Genomic DNA, 18,259 nt, shown 5'->3' with positions numbered 1-18,259 from the left:
ACACTTGTTGTCCCTCTATATCTCACTCGTGGTGTTTCTCGAATTCACTCTCATTAATCCAGCATACTGATTTTTGTTTAGCCTCCAATCTTGATCTAATTCTTTTTATTCAGAAGTTACATAACTTTCATGACCACAAATATAAATTGGCCAGCGATTTTATTAGCTTTTTTCTTCATATTTTAATGTAGAATGGTCGGAGCAAAGCCTCATGGGAAATGCTCAAGCTCAGCCTCTCAATAAAGCAAAGGCATTTAAACAACTCACAGACATGTCATGTTGCACTGTTCCAAACTCTTTATTATCAATAGAAAATAGAATTCATTTTCGCATAACCTATAGTCTGCTCTGACCACCGATTGTATTAACCACCATAATGTATTACTGTGCAGATTAAATGTAGGCTATGCGGTTAGGCTGAACGTTGCTAATCGTAGCTTGTCTACTGGCTGAACCCGATTCAGTGACCCAGTGTGACCCAGTGTGAATTGAGCCTTAGCCTCTCCTTAACGGGTCTATTTCAGCCTGCTTGTGGATCCGACTGCCTGCTTATGTCATGCTCTCCACTCTTTGCAATGACAATTTTGTTTCTAATTGTGTTCACATGTTGTGTCTTGATGAATGAAAAAGGTCAGACAAAATTACCCAAAATAAGGTTTGGTTTATTATAAACTTAAAATGTTCAAGGTCATGTTAATGATGCAATTTAATAAAGTAAATAAAACTCAAACTGAAAATACTATAGCACAGGGAAAGAGGTCAGCAACGGCAAAATCTGTATGCTCCCAGTCTGCCAACCTTCTCCAAGACCTTTTGACCTGTACCGGGGCTCATACTCACCCAATAGAAGACATGAGTACACAAACACAACACAAAACCCATAGAAATAAACACTTATTTATTTTATTATTTATTTAAATAACGAGTACGTTTATTTCTACGCACAAAAACGAAGAACACATAACCACACAAGGAACAGGACGGGGCTTAACACCTCCTGTTAAAAAAATGTTTGGCCTGTGATGGGGCACATACTCACCCAACAGAGATACCAAAAAAGCAGAGGTTAGGGGAACATTTACCTCTGCCCAGGTCACAACTGAAAGCGTAGCAGATGTGAATTTCCTTGCGTGTGAGGTATAAATAACAGACCAACTTTCACATCCAGTATAAACAGCAGACCAACTTTTGAGCTTAATTAAGACATTAGAAGTGGACAGCCCCAAGAGTAGTTTCAAGCCCTCTGCTTAGATGCTTTTAAATGCGTTTATTTACAACATAATTCCACTTTACAGGGGATTTCAGGAGGATAACACGAAAAAAAGTAAGTTACATCAATCACACACAAACACAAACACGCATGCAAACAAACACACACACACACACACACACACACACATACATATCTTCACTTACAATGTTGTTAGGGGGAAAATCCTGTGATTTTCATTCTTGTAGTTGTTGATATTGTGCTTGGATGTGGCAGCATGAGGCTGTTGATCATTGCAGCTGCCTCTCTGGCAGTGGTGAGCTGTGCCAGCCTCTCTCTGGAGGACCTGGAGTTCCAGGCATGGAAACTCAAGTTTGGTGAGAGAGCATTCATCTAGTTGTATGCTTTTTATACGTTAAGGCAACACTATACATCAATTCTTTTTGCATGCATTTTAGATAGCTTTCTCACTGGTTTTAGACCAAAACTCCTCGAATTTGCTTTAACATACATGCCTTTATTTATTTTTTGTTATTACAATATTCTGTGTATAAACTATAGATGGATTACCATTCTAGGGTTAGTAGTGGTATAGAATATAACATAGAGTTTAAAGCATGTGTAAAGAAAGTATTCTTTCTCTGACCCCACAGCTAAATCCTACAGCTCCTCTAAGGAGGAGGCCCAGAGCAAACTCACCTGGCTCTCAACCCGCCTCAGGGTCCTGGCCCACAACATCCTTGCTGATCAGGGCATCAAGACCTACCGCATGGGCATGAACCAGTTCTCTGACATGGTAGGACAGGCTGTCTATGTCTCCAGAAAGTCAACTCCAGAGAGTTTTACTCTCTCTCTCTACTTCATTTGGTCCAAGGAATTTAGAAATCACAAAACAATATCAGGATAACAGGATGAATCCACTCCCAAACCGATTTTCCAACCTAACATTTTTATCCTCACTCAATTGACTGTTTTGTTCTTCTTCGAACAGGATAATCTGGAATACTGTGACCTCCTGAGAGACTTGATTTCCTCCAATGTCACCAAATCTTCATACGAGGCAGTCAAGAGGTTCTCCAGACACAAACAGGGTGCTAAGGTGCCTGCATTCATGGATTGGAGGAATACGGGCTGTGTGACTGACGTTAAAAATCAAGGCCACTGTGGATCCTGTTGGGCCTTTAGTGCAGTAAGTTATGTTGTTATGTGGGATCATGTGGTCTATGTGTATATGTGTGTGAATGTGTGTGTGTGTGTGTGTGTGTGTGTGTGTGTCTCTCTGTGTGTGTGTGTGTGTGTGTGTGTGTGTGTGTGTGTGTGTGTGTGTGTGTGTGTGTGTGTGTGTGTGTGTGTGTGTGTGTGTGTGTGTGTGTGTGTGTGTGTGTGTGTGTTTGTATATGAATGTGCATTTTTCTGGACATAATCTTACCATGCATTTCAGACAGGTGCACTGGAGTCTCACACCTGCATCAAATATGGACGTCTCCCCTCTCTGAGTGAACAGCAGCTGGTGGACTGCTCTGGGTCCTATGGAAACCACGGCTGCAATGGAGGACATAAGATTACGGCTTTCCAATATGTACGAGATAATGGCGGGATAGACACTGAGGAGTTTTATCCTTATGAGGCACAGGTACAGTGAGACTCATTTAAAAAAAGGAGCCCAGTGCCCAGATTATTAATATATACATCTATAAAGAAATATAAAATATCTGCATTTTAAGAGATTAAAATTAATACATTAAAACAAGAACATTTATCAAATACATGAATAAAATAATACAAAAATGTATTAAGTACAATAGATTATGAATAGATTTCCAAATGTCAGAATCAGAAACCTTTTAAGTCATGCCTTATTGCCATATTTGACAGGATTCATACTGCAGTTTCACAATTTTGGGTGTTGGCGCCTTCTGCAGTGGGTATACCCATTTGCCCTATGGGGATGAAGGAGCTCTTCAGGAGGCTGTGGCCTATGCTGGACCTGTATCTGTTTCCGTTGATTCTAAACCGCCATCCTTTCGGCACTATTCTTCTGGTAGGTTAGGCCATTGGCTCACACTTCTCTGCACAACACAAGTCCTCTGTAGAGATGGATTATACCATATTCAAATGCAAGAGATGGTATTATGGGACCGGACATTATCGAGTTTGATCGATTGATTAACTGAGTAATTGATTGATTGATTGATTGACGTCAGGTGTCTACTATGAACCTGAGTGTAGCAGGTCTGAGACCAACCATGCCATGTTGGCTGTCGGTTATGGAACTGAAGATGGCCAAGACTACTGGCTGGTGAAAAACAGGTCTGCTCCCACAATATTATATACTGCTACCACTATTATAGTTGTATTGTAAAAAAAAAAATACTGAGGTGATATTTACCAACATCATTTAAATGCATTTTAATATATGACTCTTAAAAGTGTTTTTATTAACATACTGTTGTCATTTTGTGTTGTCTTACGGTTGATGTGAAGCTGGGGTATCCACTGGGGAGACCAGGGCTACGTCAAGATGGCCAGGAACCAGAACAACCATTGCTGCATTGCTTGTTCTCCAGCTTTCCCTCTGGTCTGATGGTGAGTTATACAACAGTTAGATTTAGTCAAACTATTTATTAATCTCTGATTTGACAAGAGGTATTCCATAAGTGAGGATATCCTTACACAACCCCACTTAGACTCCCAACGCCTAATAATCACTCCACACGTGATATTTTTTAATTGTTGAATTCTACATGCTGCATTCAACCTTCCGTTACGAATGAAATCCTAATCTGGTGTCTTAAAACTCAAAGTTGGTGGTAGAACTGTTGTATAAAAGCAATACGACACTGTGGCCACATGGGGTTGGTATCGAATATCCTGACAGCTGTAATTACCTGCAGTGGGCATGTCCTATACCAACCCCACTCTCACTCGTATCATATTGCTTAATTGGACAAGAGAAACACAACATCACTGTTAACAGGCTATTTCTGAGTGTCCGGATGGGATGCATTTACACTTGTTAATTTCCATAACATTTAGAGGTAAAGGTCCAATATTTAGCCGGCATCAGGGTCAACAGCTTAGAAGGCAGTGACGCAAACCACTGTACTACCAATAACCGTGGTTTAGTAAATTTACATTTACTGAAATAAATGTGTGTTAATAAGTATTCAGGTCAGCCATGTGAGGACTGCTCCTTATGTGTGCGTGTGTGTGTGTGTGTGTGTGTGTGTGTGTGTGTGTGTGTGTGTGTGTATGTGTGTGTGCATGAATTTTGTTTGTTTCCTACGCAGGCCACGATCTTCGATCTTGACATTTGTGCCACTCTAAGCTACAAAATAATCACACTTAAGAGCACATTTTGCATATGTATTTTTTAAATCTTCTTTTCACCTTTCAATTAAAAAATATATATGAAAAGCCTTTGTGTGAAGCACAGCTCTTTACTCTGAAAGGATTGTATGAGATTGTGACCTTACTGAAATAAAATAATCAGATGAACAGTTGTGTGATGGTGACTTTCGTGCTGATATGACACTCACATTATCATTACCTTGCTGTCTCATTCGCTGATTTTTCCATTACAGTTTATCTTCAAGAGTTGGATTATTTCATTGGTTTTGAGTGTTTTAACTGCATGTGTTCAATTAAACAGTTAAATAAATACATTAAATGTGTTAATTTAAGATGCTGAAGAAGAATAAGCACAGTCATACAGGGAAATAATCTTTCCTCACAGGACAATCCCAAGCATGTCCCAAACCTGCCCTTGACGCTGCCAAAGAGCCAGGCTCGTTGATACAGCAGTCAGAGCACATACTCAACCATAGTGACAGCACTCCGTCACACATGTCTACAACCATTTTTGTTCATGCTTGACATGTAAAACAACTGCATTTGCTGGATATGCTGAGAATAGTATCCTAATATTCAGAACAACTTAAGCGTATGGGAAACAAGTAGGCCCCTGCAACATCTCTCACACTTCCATCTTCTTTCATACTTCCATGTTTGGCATTGAGAGTTTATTCCCCAACATGGCCAAAGGCCTCAAACTGCAGGAGGGGACTCATGCTAGCTGTCTGTCACATTTTTAATCATGTGGTTCAGGCAACTGGGACACGGCTTCCTGAAACCATGTCATCAGGAAGGTGGTTGGTTTGATGCCAGTGGCGCAATGGCAGATCAATGTGTGACAGTAATAGTTCAATTCAATTCAATTCAATTTTATTTGTATAGCGCCATAACAATACAATTGCCTCTAGGCGCTTAACAGAGCCCAGAGCCTGAACCCCCTTAGTGCATGCACAACGTCAAAGGGGGCAAGGAAAAACTCCCTGTTGGGCAGGAAGAAACCTTAAGCAGAACCACGGCACATAAGGGGGGACCCATCTGCTTAAGGTCGGCCGGGTGGAGACAGGAAGGTGGGACGGGGGCAAGGGGGGAAGGGGAAGGGTTGTGTGGCAGAAGGGGAAAGGAAGCAACAGGGGTTATACACAGCCAGCACTGTGGAATAATATGCCTGTACTACAATGAATCATTAACATCATTAACAGGGGTTAATAGTCTACTTCTCCTTCGTCTCCTGTGCCTTTTCAATACTCAAAACATGTAATGTAGATTAAAAGTTAACATTATTCATAACTGAATGTAACCTGTGTTGTGTGACAGCACAGTCCCAGAATGGACTCAAATACTCAGAGAGTAAGGTTTAGTCTCTGCACAGATCTATACCCGCAAACATGAACACCCTTGAGCAAGCACTTAGATGATAATGGCAAGAAATAACTCCCTTTTATCAAGAAAAAACCTTGAGCAGAACCCAGCTCATAAGAGGGGACCCATCTGCTTGGGGCTGGCTGGAACATGAACACATTGCTGAGTTTCATAGGTTTCTTTTTTTAAATAAATGCTATTACCAATTTATGGTAAAGTAGTGGTGTCTTATTTTCCTTAGTCCAGCAGGCTTGTAGTTTTACTTTTTGTACCTGAGCACATCTGATAGCTCATACTTCAACTTGAGACTCAAAGGAACTTGAAGTGCACTAAAAATCTGCTGACTTCCACTTGAGTCATTCATTGACTTTCACTTATTCACCGACATGCACAGTCATTCAAAATAACCTTTTGAGATGAGTGACTCCATGCATCACTTGAGAAGAGGCATTCATCACTTTAAATACCCCTTGAGTACAATGAGGTATATCAGCAGTACAAAAACCTTTAAATGACAGTGGCTGTGCCAGGTGTCATTGTAGTACAGGCATATTATTCCACAGTGTATTCATTATTAGCAGAGTACTTAGGAATCACGGTAGACTCAAAGTCACATGAAAAGTATGATAACCCAATGGCTGTGGCATTCTGTGAGGCTTGTGTTACTTGATCATGACCTGTCACATCAGGTTTTCATACTGAGGAAAGCCAGAAATACTGAGGCTAAGCACTTTCTGAATGTCTTCATCAAACACTGAGTCTCTCTAAATTGAAAGTGGAGTTGGTGTCGACCTGCTTCTGTGTGCAGTATAAATACCAGGCAGGCACTGAGCGGTTTGACTGTGGATGTCAGGAGAAGTGGAGAGTGCTCTGAACGTGTTCTTGTTTTTAAACAGTTTACTCTTTTCTTCGACAGTGCAAAGTTCAATAGTGCATCACCATCCACAGATGTTATTTGGACATACATAAAAGAAGTAAGACGGACCAATCACACACTTACAGTACACTCACCTTCACACATGCCATGTTGTTCTGAACAACAAGATCGAGCAAAGGCCCTGTGATCCTCTTTACTGTTGTTGTGAGTGGCAGCATGAGGTTGTTGATCATTGCAGCTGCCTGTCTGGCAGTGGTGAGCTGTGCCAGCCTCTCTCTGGAGGACCTGGAGTTCCACGCATGGAAACACAAATTTGGTGAGGGAGATGAAGCTATGCTTTACATATGTAGACATGTGCATTTCTGTGTGGGTTTACTCCTAAAGTAAGCATCATTTCCATGTATAACACATTCTATTATATGCATGTGGATGTATACTAAAAACAATTCTACTACAGAAAAATCCTACAACTCCTTTGCGGAGGAGGCCCAGCGCAAACTGACCTGGCTCTCCAACCGCCTCAAGGTCCTGGCCCACAACATCCTGGCTGATCAGGGGATCAAGTCCTACCACATGGGCATGAACCAGTTCTCTGACATGGTAGCGGACACATACCATTAGCAAAGACAAATCATGATAGATTAGCACAGTAAATAACTAACAACCACTGTGCTTCACAAGATGGGGCATTTTCAACTTTGATATTCGATACTGATTTATTTCCTCACCCCAGAAATGCTTCAGCACTCAAGTATGTCATCTGTTAATGCATCCATTCACTTTTCCTCTTTGACAGAACAACCAAGAATACCATCAGGCTATCCTCTCGTCTCAACGCAATCACTCCAATGCTGCCAAAGCCTCACCCCAGAAAGCTGCATTTGCCTCCAGACAGCAAGGGGATGCTGAGCTGCCTGCCTCTGTAGATTGGAGGCAGAAGGGCTGTGTGATGAGGGTCAAAGATCAGCATCAGTGTGGATCCTGCTGGGCTTTCGCTGCAGTAGGTTAAGGGGGAGAGTAGAACTTGTGTGCGTGCGTGCATGCGTGCATGCGTGCGTGCGTGCGTGCATGTTTGTGCGTGCGTGTGTGTGTGTGTGTGTATGTGTGTGTATGTGTGGGAGTAATTGTGTGAGCATTGTTTGTGGGAGCAGGTAAATGCATGTGTGTATGTGTGTCATTAAGGAAGAGTGTAAATGTGATTGTGTATGAGTGTGTCTGCGTGCCTGCGTGCTCTTGTCTCTTGCATGTGTCTATGAGCATGAATTAGTGTGTGTGAACATGTGCATACTGTATGTGTGTGCATGACTAAGCATGTGTGTGTGTATAAGTGTGTCCTCTGTGCTATGTGTTGTCTGTCTCCAGACTGCGGTGTTGGAGTCCCACACCTGCATTGAACACGGCTACCTGCCCTCCCTGAGTGAACAGCAGTTGCTGGACTGCTCCCGTGCCTACGGAAACCACGGATGTCATGGAGGTTGGGAGACCCAAGCTTTCCAGTACGTCAGTGACAATGGCGGGATAGACACTGACGAGGCCTATCCTTATGAGGCAAAGGTAGGCTACTGTCAGATTTATTAGATCAATTCAGGGCATAAAGCTCTGTCTTATAAAAGTGTTTAAAAGACTAGATTTCCCAAATCGTCTTTTGATTCAACATGGAAATAAATCAACATTGAAATGACTTCTTTCTTCTACAGTTCATAGTTTTGAAGGTTACTCTGGATAAAAGCATCAGCCAAATGAATAAACATAATACACTTAAACATAAACATGAACATGGGTTATGCAGGAGTGAAGAGCTATGCGATTATTTAGCTATACTAATTTATTTAGCAGATATTGTTAACCAAAGATACTTATAGCGCAGATAAGAGACATTTGTTTTTCTACTAGATGTAGACTGTAGAAACCAAACCAAACCAAACCCATTACGCCTGGTGTTCCCAGCCTTCATGAGTTATGTTCTGTTTGGCTCAGTTCTGGCAGAGCTCTCTCTTATTGTACCCACCCAGGATGCGTACTGCCGTTTCAAACCGTCTGGCGTGGGCGCCCTCTGCCATGGGCACGTGGAACTGCCGTCTGGGGATGAGGAAGCTCTGAAGGAGACCGTAGCGTTTGTGGGGCCTGTGGCTGTGGCCATTGACGCTGGACAGTCCTCTTTCCAGCACTATGTGTCCGGTGAGTCTCATCACATAGACATTAAGGCGTAAAATAGCTGTTGTAAACATAAAACGGTATTTACTAAGGGGGCGCATTTGAGTAGAGTCGCATATTAACGCTTTGAGGGTGTGTACCTGCAAACAGGTGGGATGGTTCGGAAACGTGGGTGGTAACGTAGGCGTGAAGCGCTATTTAATGGGGGGAGTGCGCCTAATGATGAACTGCGTGGTATTTACTAAACTGCCCGGCGAGCGCACATCTCTGATTTGCAGGCTAATTCTCCGCCTCATAAAAGCACGTCTTAACCAGGAAGCGCATTTCCACTGAGTCTGAAAACGTTGATATGGCAGCAGCAAGGCAAAGACATAGACAGAGACAGCGAACAGAAATACTTTTTCAACTCGTATAATTCATATATTCATATATATGAAGTTAAACTTTCCGAACGTAATTGAAGAAATTGATCGCACCCACATGCAAACAGTCCCACCTTCAATCCACGAACACATTTACCGAAACAGAAAGCACACATATTCAATGAATGTCCAGGTCATATGTGATGCCAACATGACCATTACTTACGTGGTAGTGGTCTGTCCATGACAGTTTTATCTTCCGGAATAGTGCCATCTATCCATGATTGAGCAACGGTGATTTTGGAGAGGCCTGGCTTCTTGGTAAATTTATTTGTTTCAGTGGGGATATATTGTAGTGAACCCATGTCCCTTGTAGAACGTATTAATCTCGCCATGTACACATCTATATTGTTATAATAGACAGTTTATGCATTAATGCCACCAATAGCATATTATTTATAATCGTGTTCTTTTAAACATCTCGCTGTGATGGCGGGCAAAACAACAATATAACCCATTGAATCAGGTTCAGTGATTGAGCGAACGTGAACCAATATATCTATCTAGCTATCTATTCGCTGAACCTTAGTTTTTTCTTCCTCGAATCTCCATGGTGGCAGTAACTTGCTGGAAAGTTCTCCAGTCTTTTAACGGTGCACTAAATAATGATTGCCCAGCGCGTATCTGGCTTGATAAATATCACGGAAAATGAGGGGAATCACCGTGCATTAATGTACGCCTGGCAAAGGTGCAGATTAAGATGCGTCCGCAAATCAATTTTAGTAAATCAGGCTCTTTAAAGGGCGGAGTAAGCACAGTTTGCCCAGCGCAGATCTGGCTTGATAAATACCACGGAAAATGCGCAAAAACACTGTGCATTAATATGCGAACGCAGATTAAGCAGCGCTTGCATATTAGTAAATCAGGCCCTAAACGTCTTTACAGTAATACAGCAACCTCTGGTGTTTTATTGGTGACTGTTGTGTGTGCATTTTGACTCTCTCAGTACCTAGGATATGACACAACGACTGTACAAGAGATGATACACTATGTTACTGTATGTTAAAATGCAAGAGAACTGACAACGATTTGAAGTGACATTTAAAGTAATGGTGGATGGATGGTGGATTTGTTGACATATTGATTGTTTGATGGCTTTGTCTGATTGATTGGATTTATTATTTTTATTTTTTTTGTTGTAAGGTGTCTACTATGACCTTCACTGCAGCAAGTCTATAACAAATCACGTTGTGTTGCTCGTGGGCTACGGAACTGAGGATGGTCAAGACTACTGGCTGGTGAAAAACAGGTAGGCTGAAACCAGATACGTAATTAAAACTCTTCTATAATAGATTTACATTATAATTTTTTTAAAGGTGGTGATAAATACATTCAAAGCTTTTCATTTTGTGTCTTAAGCTGGGGCGCCCATTGGGGAGACGAAGGCTACCTCAAGATGTCCAGGAATCAAAACAACCAGTGCGGCATTGCCTCTTATGCCACATACCCTCAAGTCTGAGGACAAACTGGTGAGGATGAGACCGCCATCCCACAGATTTCCTGCGTCGCTTCAGGAGGCCATCGATGTCTCCTTTCATCAGCTTCAGGAGATGCGGGTGGCAAGAGGGGCCCAGCCATGATGATAACTGTGGTTTCAGAGAAAGGAAGTGAAAAGAGAGTGAAATAGCATATAGTCATTTGCTTTCAATTACGTTATACTCAAACTTTGTGTCATGTATTTAATCAGAATCTGCTGCAATCAGCCTTCTTAATTTAACTTAAGGCCTGGTATTAAAAACTGCATTTCAGCAACACTTTAAGACCAAAGGGATATAGAAAAACCAACATGTATTACGAAAAACAATGTTTCTTGGAACAATAATTGCTGTTTGTTAATATAGTCCCTGATTAAATATTAGTTAACAGTTCCTGTAAATAGCCATTTACTTATCAAACAATAAACAAGCAACCTCAAATGAATTCATATTTAGCATTACATTTGACAGGATATTCCAGTTATTTCATATCTCTGTTTTTGAGCATTGAAGTTTAAATGACAGTTGTTCATTTCAGAGACCATAACCATTTAAACAAAGATACACACGTAACCTTTTGTATCTTCGTAAATAAATGTCACTCGATTCACAAATGTAACTGCTGTTTATTTACAAACTAACAAACGTACATTTACAAACCACTTGCCATTTGTGAACATCCCTACATTTTCAACACTTTCCTGATGCGGCTTGATTCACAAATGCATTTTCTTCAAAAGGACATTTCCTGCAGCTTATCAGATGTATTACTAAATACATATGTGAATCAACAAATATACAAACAACAAACAATAATAATTTATTAGAAAAACTATAGTAACTCCATATTAATTGTCTCAATCTTTGCATCTGTGGTGGTGGTGTGTGTGTGTGTGTGTGGGAGGTGTGTGTGTGTGGGGGGGGGGGGGGGGGGATGGGTTAACTGCTAGTTCTACTTTTCATCTTATTTCATGTTCCTCTAAACTATCCATTTAACATTCACAACAACCGGTTGTAAGTTTCATTTCATGAATATATTTCACTTCTGTTTCATGTTACTGGAGACCCACACCAGAGTTCAGTGAAGCGCCACTCTAATAGCCTTTTCTTTTCCTAGCATCGAGTATGAACCACACAGTTCCACTTCCTAAGCCTATTACACCTGGCAGTGCCACTGTGTTTAAAGTAGGCTTTGGTTTTCTAATGGTTTCATGCTATGGGGCTACAGTTTTGCATAAATAATGTTGGCCAGTAAGGAAGCAGTTTACCTGTAACTTCACATCAAGGCACACAAAGCATCTAATTTCATCTCATGCACACAAAGAAGTGTCTGTTGATTACTATCTGTTCCCAATTACAAGCCTTCAGTTGGATGCCTTTGGCTTTAACACTGGTTCCCTCAGGAGTCACCTGATGTGGACCCTAAGGATTGTGTTAAATTATTAGACTGTAGTGGGAAAAAATGCATCTCTGATGCAGAGATCTTCCTTACTTACCAAAAGGTTTAAACAACAAAACAATACAACGAAAAAGATTACAGCTGTGCTGTTAATGTACTTTTTGTTGCTGCATTTTATGATTATTTCTACCTGTCTGAATAAACTGTATAAGATCAGAAAGTCTATAAAATGTAAAACTAAAATACAAAAGCTCAGGAATAGTACATGTGTTGTAATTAATAGCACATCTATCAGTGATGTCTGATGTAGTATTACTAGGAATTCAGTTATGAGGCTGAGGCTGTTTTTAGAGAGCACACATGTTACTTTTACTTCCCTTTCTTGAGCCAACAATTGACCCACACCTGAGAAATTGCAACTACAATTTTTAACGTCTAATATCATTCAGCTTAGACAGCACTGAAGGTTTATGTAAAGCAAATACAGGATGTTGTATTACTTATCGTATGTATAGTTTTGAGCAGGTTTGAGGTATAATACTGTAGGGAGCTACTCTTTTGATTGAACATTGTCAAGTCAGAGGGAGATAAACACATTGATCGTTTCCACTAGTCACCCTGCCTGTTCACTAGTTGTATGGTCCTAGTCACCCTGCCTGTTCACTAGTCCTGGTAAAGAACAAGAATCTTTTCAGCATTGCATACCTATACACACACGCACGCGCACAAACACACACATGCACGCACGCACACGCACACACACACACACACACACACACACAAATACAACTATATCATTATGTACACTGAATGTATATATGTATCCCATACTGTAAAGATTCTTGTTATATATGTCTTATTATATATATTGTAGTGCTGTCAGTTTAACGCGTTATAAACGGTGTTAACGCAAACCCATTTTAATGTCGTCAATTTTTTATCGCGCGATTAATGCGTTTTTTTTTTTTTTTAGATTAACGTTCTTTTTGCCCTCCCAAACTGTGTAGTAGGCTAACGTTACGCTTGAGTGAATGGTGAGCGCGATACGGCGAAATGGTTGATAAAAAGCTTCTGAATAGAAAGTTTATCTCTAAAAGTTGTGTTGTGCAAAAGAAGCGAGCTTCACTGTTGTCTGAAAATGTCAACATGCAGCTGGCTAAGGCACAGAAGCAGTAGGCTTACCTTTTATTGGTAACCTAACTGTTACGGTTCATTGTTTTTGAAATAAGAGGTCTGACTTCTATGTTTACAGCAAACTTGAAAAAAAGAAAATATTAAGCCATGGTTTAACTGCACTATAGGCTCCTTGTTTATCTGAAATGTGCACTTTATAATTTTATTTTGTACCGCCCTGTTTGGCAATGTTGTTTTTCAATCAAATAAAACATTGCATAAAGCAAGCCAATTCACTTTTCCATGTCGATAAGAGCAAAACATTTTGAGTTAACTATGACAAAAATGCGATTAATCGCGATTAAATATTTTAATCGTTTGACAGTACTAATATATTGTTATATATATGATGATTTTGTGATATATCATTTAACTAGATAGTTTTGTTTAACCTGCAGCAGTATTTGCCAGGCAAAGCTAAGTAGGTTGGTTTTAGACATACACCCTCTATTTTCACTTTTAAGATTCTTTTCAGACAAAGACAGGAACCATAAAGGAAGAAAGGTAGCTACTGTGTCAACCAGAAGTGGAACTGAACTGACACGAGGATGTGGATGCCCTGTTGTATAAATATTGGCCACCGCACACCAGCAGATGTGAGGACAAGCAAAGGGAAGACTGTTCATCATCAGACATCCAGCTTTGCTCTACTGTGCTGCTCTGCAGTACTTCACCATCTTCTACAGCGCACAAACAATAACAGGTATAATTAAAGACCCAATTTATTAATAATGGAAATACTTCCAACACACAACCATTATTATTATAGTTTTTGTCATTATTGTTAATAATAATAATAGTTGCGTATTAAATTATATTCGTATTGGTAATTAACTTTACTATTTTTCATTTTGAGAATTCTGGTGTTCCCATAAGGGAGCATTAACTATTTGCATTCTCATCTTTGTTCTTGTGTGTGTCAGCATGAGGTTGCTGATCATTGCAGCTGCCTCTCTGGCAGTGGTGAGCTGTGCCAGCCTCTCTCTGGAGGATCTGGAGTTCCACGCATGGAAACTAAAGTTTGGTGAGGGATGTGTTAGTGTTTTTATGATCATTGAATTGTTTAACCTTAACCTGGTTAACCTTAACCTTAACCTATAACTGTCTTTCTCCGCCCGTGCTTGTCCCATAGCTAAGTCTTACAGTTCCCCTGAGGAGGAGGCCCATCGTAAAAACATTTGGCTCTCCACCCGCCTCAGGGTCCTGGCCCACAACATCCTGGCAGATCAGGGGATCAAGACCTACCGCATGGGCATGAACCAGTTCTCTGACATGGTAGGACTGGTTGAGCTGTCATGGATCATATGAATTAATAAATGATTAACACAATTATGATTGGGCACTGTAAAATGGCGCATTTAATGTATTTTTATTTTCATGTAATAAGCTTTATTTATGCTCAATAGGATGGCCAAGAATACCGCCAGGCAGTCGGTCTTGGTGAGTTTGTGCTGACCAACAAAACCAAAAGCACAGCTCAAGAAGATGTGATGATGACATCCAGAGGGGAAGGGGGCACTAAGCTGCCTGACTCCATGGACTATAGGAGCTGTGTGACTCAAGTCAAGAAACAGGGCCAGTGTGGATCCTCATGGGCGTTCAGTGCTGTAGGTTAAATGGGAGATTATGTTTGTGTGTGCGTGTGCGTGTGTGTGTGCGTGTGCGTATGCGCGCGCGTGCGTGCGTGCGTGCGTGCGTGCGTGCGTGCGTGCGTGCGTGTGTGTGTGAATGTGCTCACCAAGCCCCCAAAGGTTTATGAGGCCATTTGTATCAATTATTTATTTAATGTCTCTTACATTATTTTTTTACCTTCTTTTTAAACGAGCCCAGAAATGAATTCCACTAAACTCAATGCTGGAAAAGTTTCTGATAAACGCTGCATCCGTGAAGCTCCTGTCACACTTCTCTGATAGGTTTATGTTTCTCTCTACCTCAGACAGGTGCGCTGGAATCCCACACTTGTCTGAAGTATGCTCGCTTGCCCTCCCTGAGCGAACAGCAGCTTGTGGACTGCTCTGGTTCCTATGGGAACAAGGGCTGTGATGGAGGATCTGAGAGAAAGGCCTATACGTACATCATTGGCGCAGGAGGGATAGAAAGTGACTTATATTATCCCTATGAGGCAAAGGTACTGTAACTAACAAACACACACACACACACACACACACACACACACACACACACACACACACCTCCTTATATAGTCAAGCTCAGACAATCCTCTTTGATAGACAACCTATGGTTTAGCTTGATACTAACCAAAGCTAAACTGTTGTGTTGTTGCATCAAGAACAAAACTTCTTACATCATATTCAGTACCATTAGAACTTAGATCACAGTAGATTGGCCTGGATGAGAAAACTACAGTCATAAACTAAAGACAGTTTCATCTCCGCACACAAATAAAGTGTCATATACTATAAAATGACAAACAGAACATCATGGTACTACTTTTATACTTACATACAAGGGTTAGGATCAGAGATACATACAAGGGCACATGCAAGTGCACTGAATGATTACAATACAAGGGCACATTCAAGAGCAGATATAAGTACACTATCACTGAATAATTAGTGTGTTTCACTCTGCATAATGTAACAGGTGACACAGTGATAATGAATGTTATGATTTATTGTACCATATTCATAATGACCTGGTATATTGTGGATAGCAAAAGGATATGGAAACCCGAAGGCAGAAACTTTATTTAGTAGAGTAAATTCTCCCCTTTAATCAAATGTATTTCAGACCTCACTTTGTCGTTTCAACTCGGATTACATTGCTGCCCTCTGCCTTGGGTTTGTAAGTTTGCCCCCTGGGGATGAACTTGCTCTTCAGGCCACTGTGGCGCATGTGGGTCCTGTGTCTGTGGCCATTGACGCTGAACACGACTCCTTTCGTCACTACTTAACAGGTGAGTGAAGTCACATGCCAGCGGGATATGGCTTTTACTACCCGTGGTAACTGTTACTACTGGAAACCACTGAAACTATTTCTCAAGGGCAGGTTTTTTAATTATAGAATATGATATTTTATATAAAAAGAACAGTAACGCTTTATTTGGATATCCTATAGTCATCTATATCTACAGATGCTAAGACTATAAACAAACCATCTGTTGAAACTCTCTTAACTACAATTAATGGTTAAGGGGTTTCGTTTGTTTAAGGTAATATTCAATGAAGAATTAGAAACCCTAACTATGACATATACTCTATGTTCAAAATAAACAGAGTTTGAGATTCTTGTGGTTCAGACCTTCACCACTGAATTCGAAGTATGTTCCACATGCTTCATTAATGCTGTTTACAGGAATGAAGACTTATTGCTGCATCAACCACACTGTCTTCTTATAGTGATTTTTACATCAGTTAGATGGCTTTTTAAAAATCAGCACCCCATTCCACAAAAACACAGTTTTTGTTGCGCCTATATCCAAAAGAACTTTGAATGTTAGCTAGCAGACAGACAAACAGGAGGACAAGATAGGACAGATAGTCTGGTTGACTGACATAGCGATTGATACACTATTAATCAATATATTGATTGATCAACATAGGTGTCTACTATGAGCCTCAGTGCAGAAATCTCACTGCAGCCCTTGGCATGCTGGTGGTGGGTTATGGAACTGATGGTGGTAAAGACTACTGGCTGTTGAAAAACAAGTAGGTATCAACATCATTCAAACTTTGCATTCAAACTTTCAGATCCTACATAGGACATACAGTAGTACAGTATTTCAGTCATCATCATTTCCGTTGGTGGGGTTCAATGTATTCATCATGTTTTGTTTCTGTGTTAAGTTGGGGTGTTACTTGGGGCAATCAAGGCTACATGAAGATGTCCAGGAATCAGAACAACCACTGTGGCATTGCCTCTTATGGATCTTATCCTTTAGTTTGATGCTGAGTTGCCAAGGAGACTGACGTTGGAATAGGTTTGTATACTTGCTGCAAACAGACTTGTTGCACCATATAGATGATATAATTTACATACTTTATTGTGCATTAAGCAAAAGACAAAAGGCAAAGAAATGACATGAATGGAATGGTTGGACTATTATGGGGCTATTCAAAATTACTGTTGAATCAATACTACGATGCCTTAGATTGCTGTGTTATTATTTGTATTATTTTTGTTAATATTATTATTATTATTATTAATAATAACCACCTGCTGGGCTGCTGGGCTGCAAATCACAGAGAGAAATGCCACTACTGCAGAAATACACAGGCCACAAAGAAAATATGGTCAGGGACGTAACAAACTACTACTGCTAATATTGTGATAAACTACAGTGCTGTTCCTCTCTTCCACAGTGGACCGGGGAAGGCACAGGATCACAGAATGCTAATGCTTACTGTGTCCAAATAGACATTTAATAAATAAAACATGGCTCCAGCTGGCTACATCTAATAGTTTAGGAGGAGAAGATGCATTGTGAACTACCTGTAATAAAAGCTGCTTCAAGTCATCTAAATTACACTTGACTGTATTTGATTTATTAGTGTGCTTGCCCGAAGGGAAGCACACTATTGTTCTTCGTTTTTTACTATTTTTTTTATTCTAGTAGTTTTTCTTGCAGCTAACTACTCCTCGCCCGATTGAGATAGAGACGCCGTTCAAACACCAAAACGTCCGGCCCGATCCGGTGCAAGCTGCTATGACTTTTCGTGGCGGTACACTTTGCCACTCCTTTTTTATTCCTCTTTTTCCATCACCTTTTTTCTCCATAGACTTGCATGGCAGAACTTTGAGGCATTATGACATCATAATAGGCTCATTAAACTGGCTTGCACCTGTGATTCACTGACAACTCTCACTGACACCTGC

At 40.6% G+C, this 18,259-nt stretch overlaps 3 protein-coding genes across 3 annotated transcripts; all 3 read left to right on the top strand.

Annotated features, from left to right (window-relative positions):
- Nucleotides 1-1,487: 1,487 nt before the first annotated feature.
- Nucleotides 1,488-3,794, top strand: LOC308374413 (cathepsin L-like peptidase; the record flags this gene model as incomplete). The annotated part of the gene is made up of 7 exons (XM_080850190.1): nucleotides 1,488-1,587; nucleotides 1,864-2,006; nucleotides 2,202-2,399; nucleotides 2,652-2,843; nucleotides 3,086-3,251; nucleotides 3,415-3,520; nucleotides 3,695-3,794. 7 exons carry the CDS (start codon nucleotides 1,488-1,490, stop codon nucleotides 3,792-3,794), a joined length of 1,005 nt encoding a protein of 334 aa, XP_080706316.1.
- A 3,222-nt stretch (nucleotides 3,795-7,016) lies between these two features.
- LOC308374412 (cathepsin L-like peptidase) lies at nucleotides 7,017-10,835 on the top strand (the record flags this gene model as incomplete). The annotated part of the gene is made up of 7 exons (XM_080850189.1): nucleotides 7,017-7,116; nucleotides 7,258-7,400; nucleotides 7,597-7,800; nucleotides 8,163-8,354; nucleotides 8,813-8,978; nucleotides 10,520-10,625; nucleotides 10,736-10,835. The coding sequence occupies 7 exons, from the start codon at nucleotides 7,017-7,019 to the stop codon at nucleotides 10,833-10,835; spliced, it is 1,011 nt and encodes a 336-aa protein (XP_080706315.1).
- Nucleotides 10,836-14,347: 3,512 nt separating this feature from the next.
- LOC308374411 (cathepsin L-like peptidase) lies at nucleotides 14,348-17,329 on the top strand (the record flags this gene model as incomplete). Its single annotated transcript, XM_080850188.1, has 7 exons — nucleotides 14,348-14,447; nucleotides 14,556-14,698; nucleotides 14,830-15,030; nucleotides 15,360-15,551; nucleotides 16,175-16,340; nucleotides 16,986-17,091; nucleotides 17,230-17,329. The coding sequence occupies 7 exons, from the start codon at nucleotides 14,348-14,350 to the stop codon at nucleotides 17,327-17,329; spliced, it is 1,008 nt and encodes a 335-aa protein (XP_080706314.1).
- Nucleotides 17,330-18,259: the final 930 nt, after the last annotated feature.

The sequence above is a fragment of the Sprattus sprattus genome (genome assembly GCF_963457725.1).
Source record: "Sprattus sprattus genome assembly, chromosome: 13".
NCBI classification, from domain to species: domain Eukaryota; kingdom Metazoa; phylum Chordata; class Actinopteri; order Clupeiformes; family Clupeidae; genus Sprattus; species Sprattus sprattus.
This window is presented reverse-complemented; position numbering and strand designations above follow the sequence as displayed.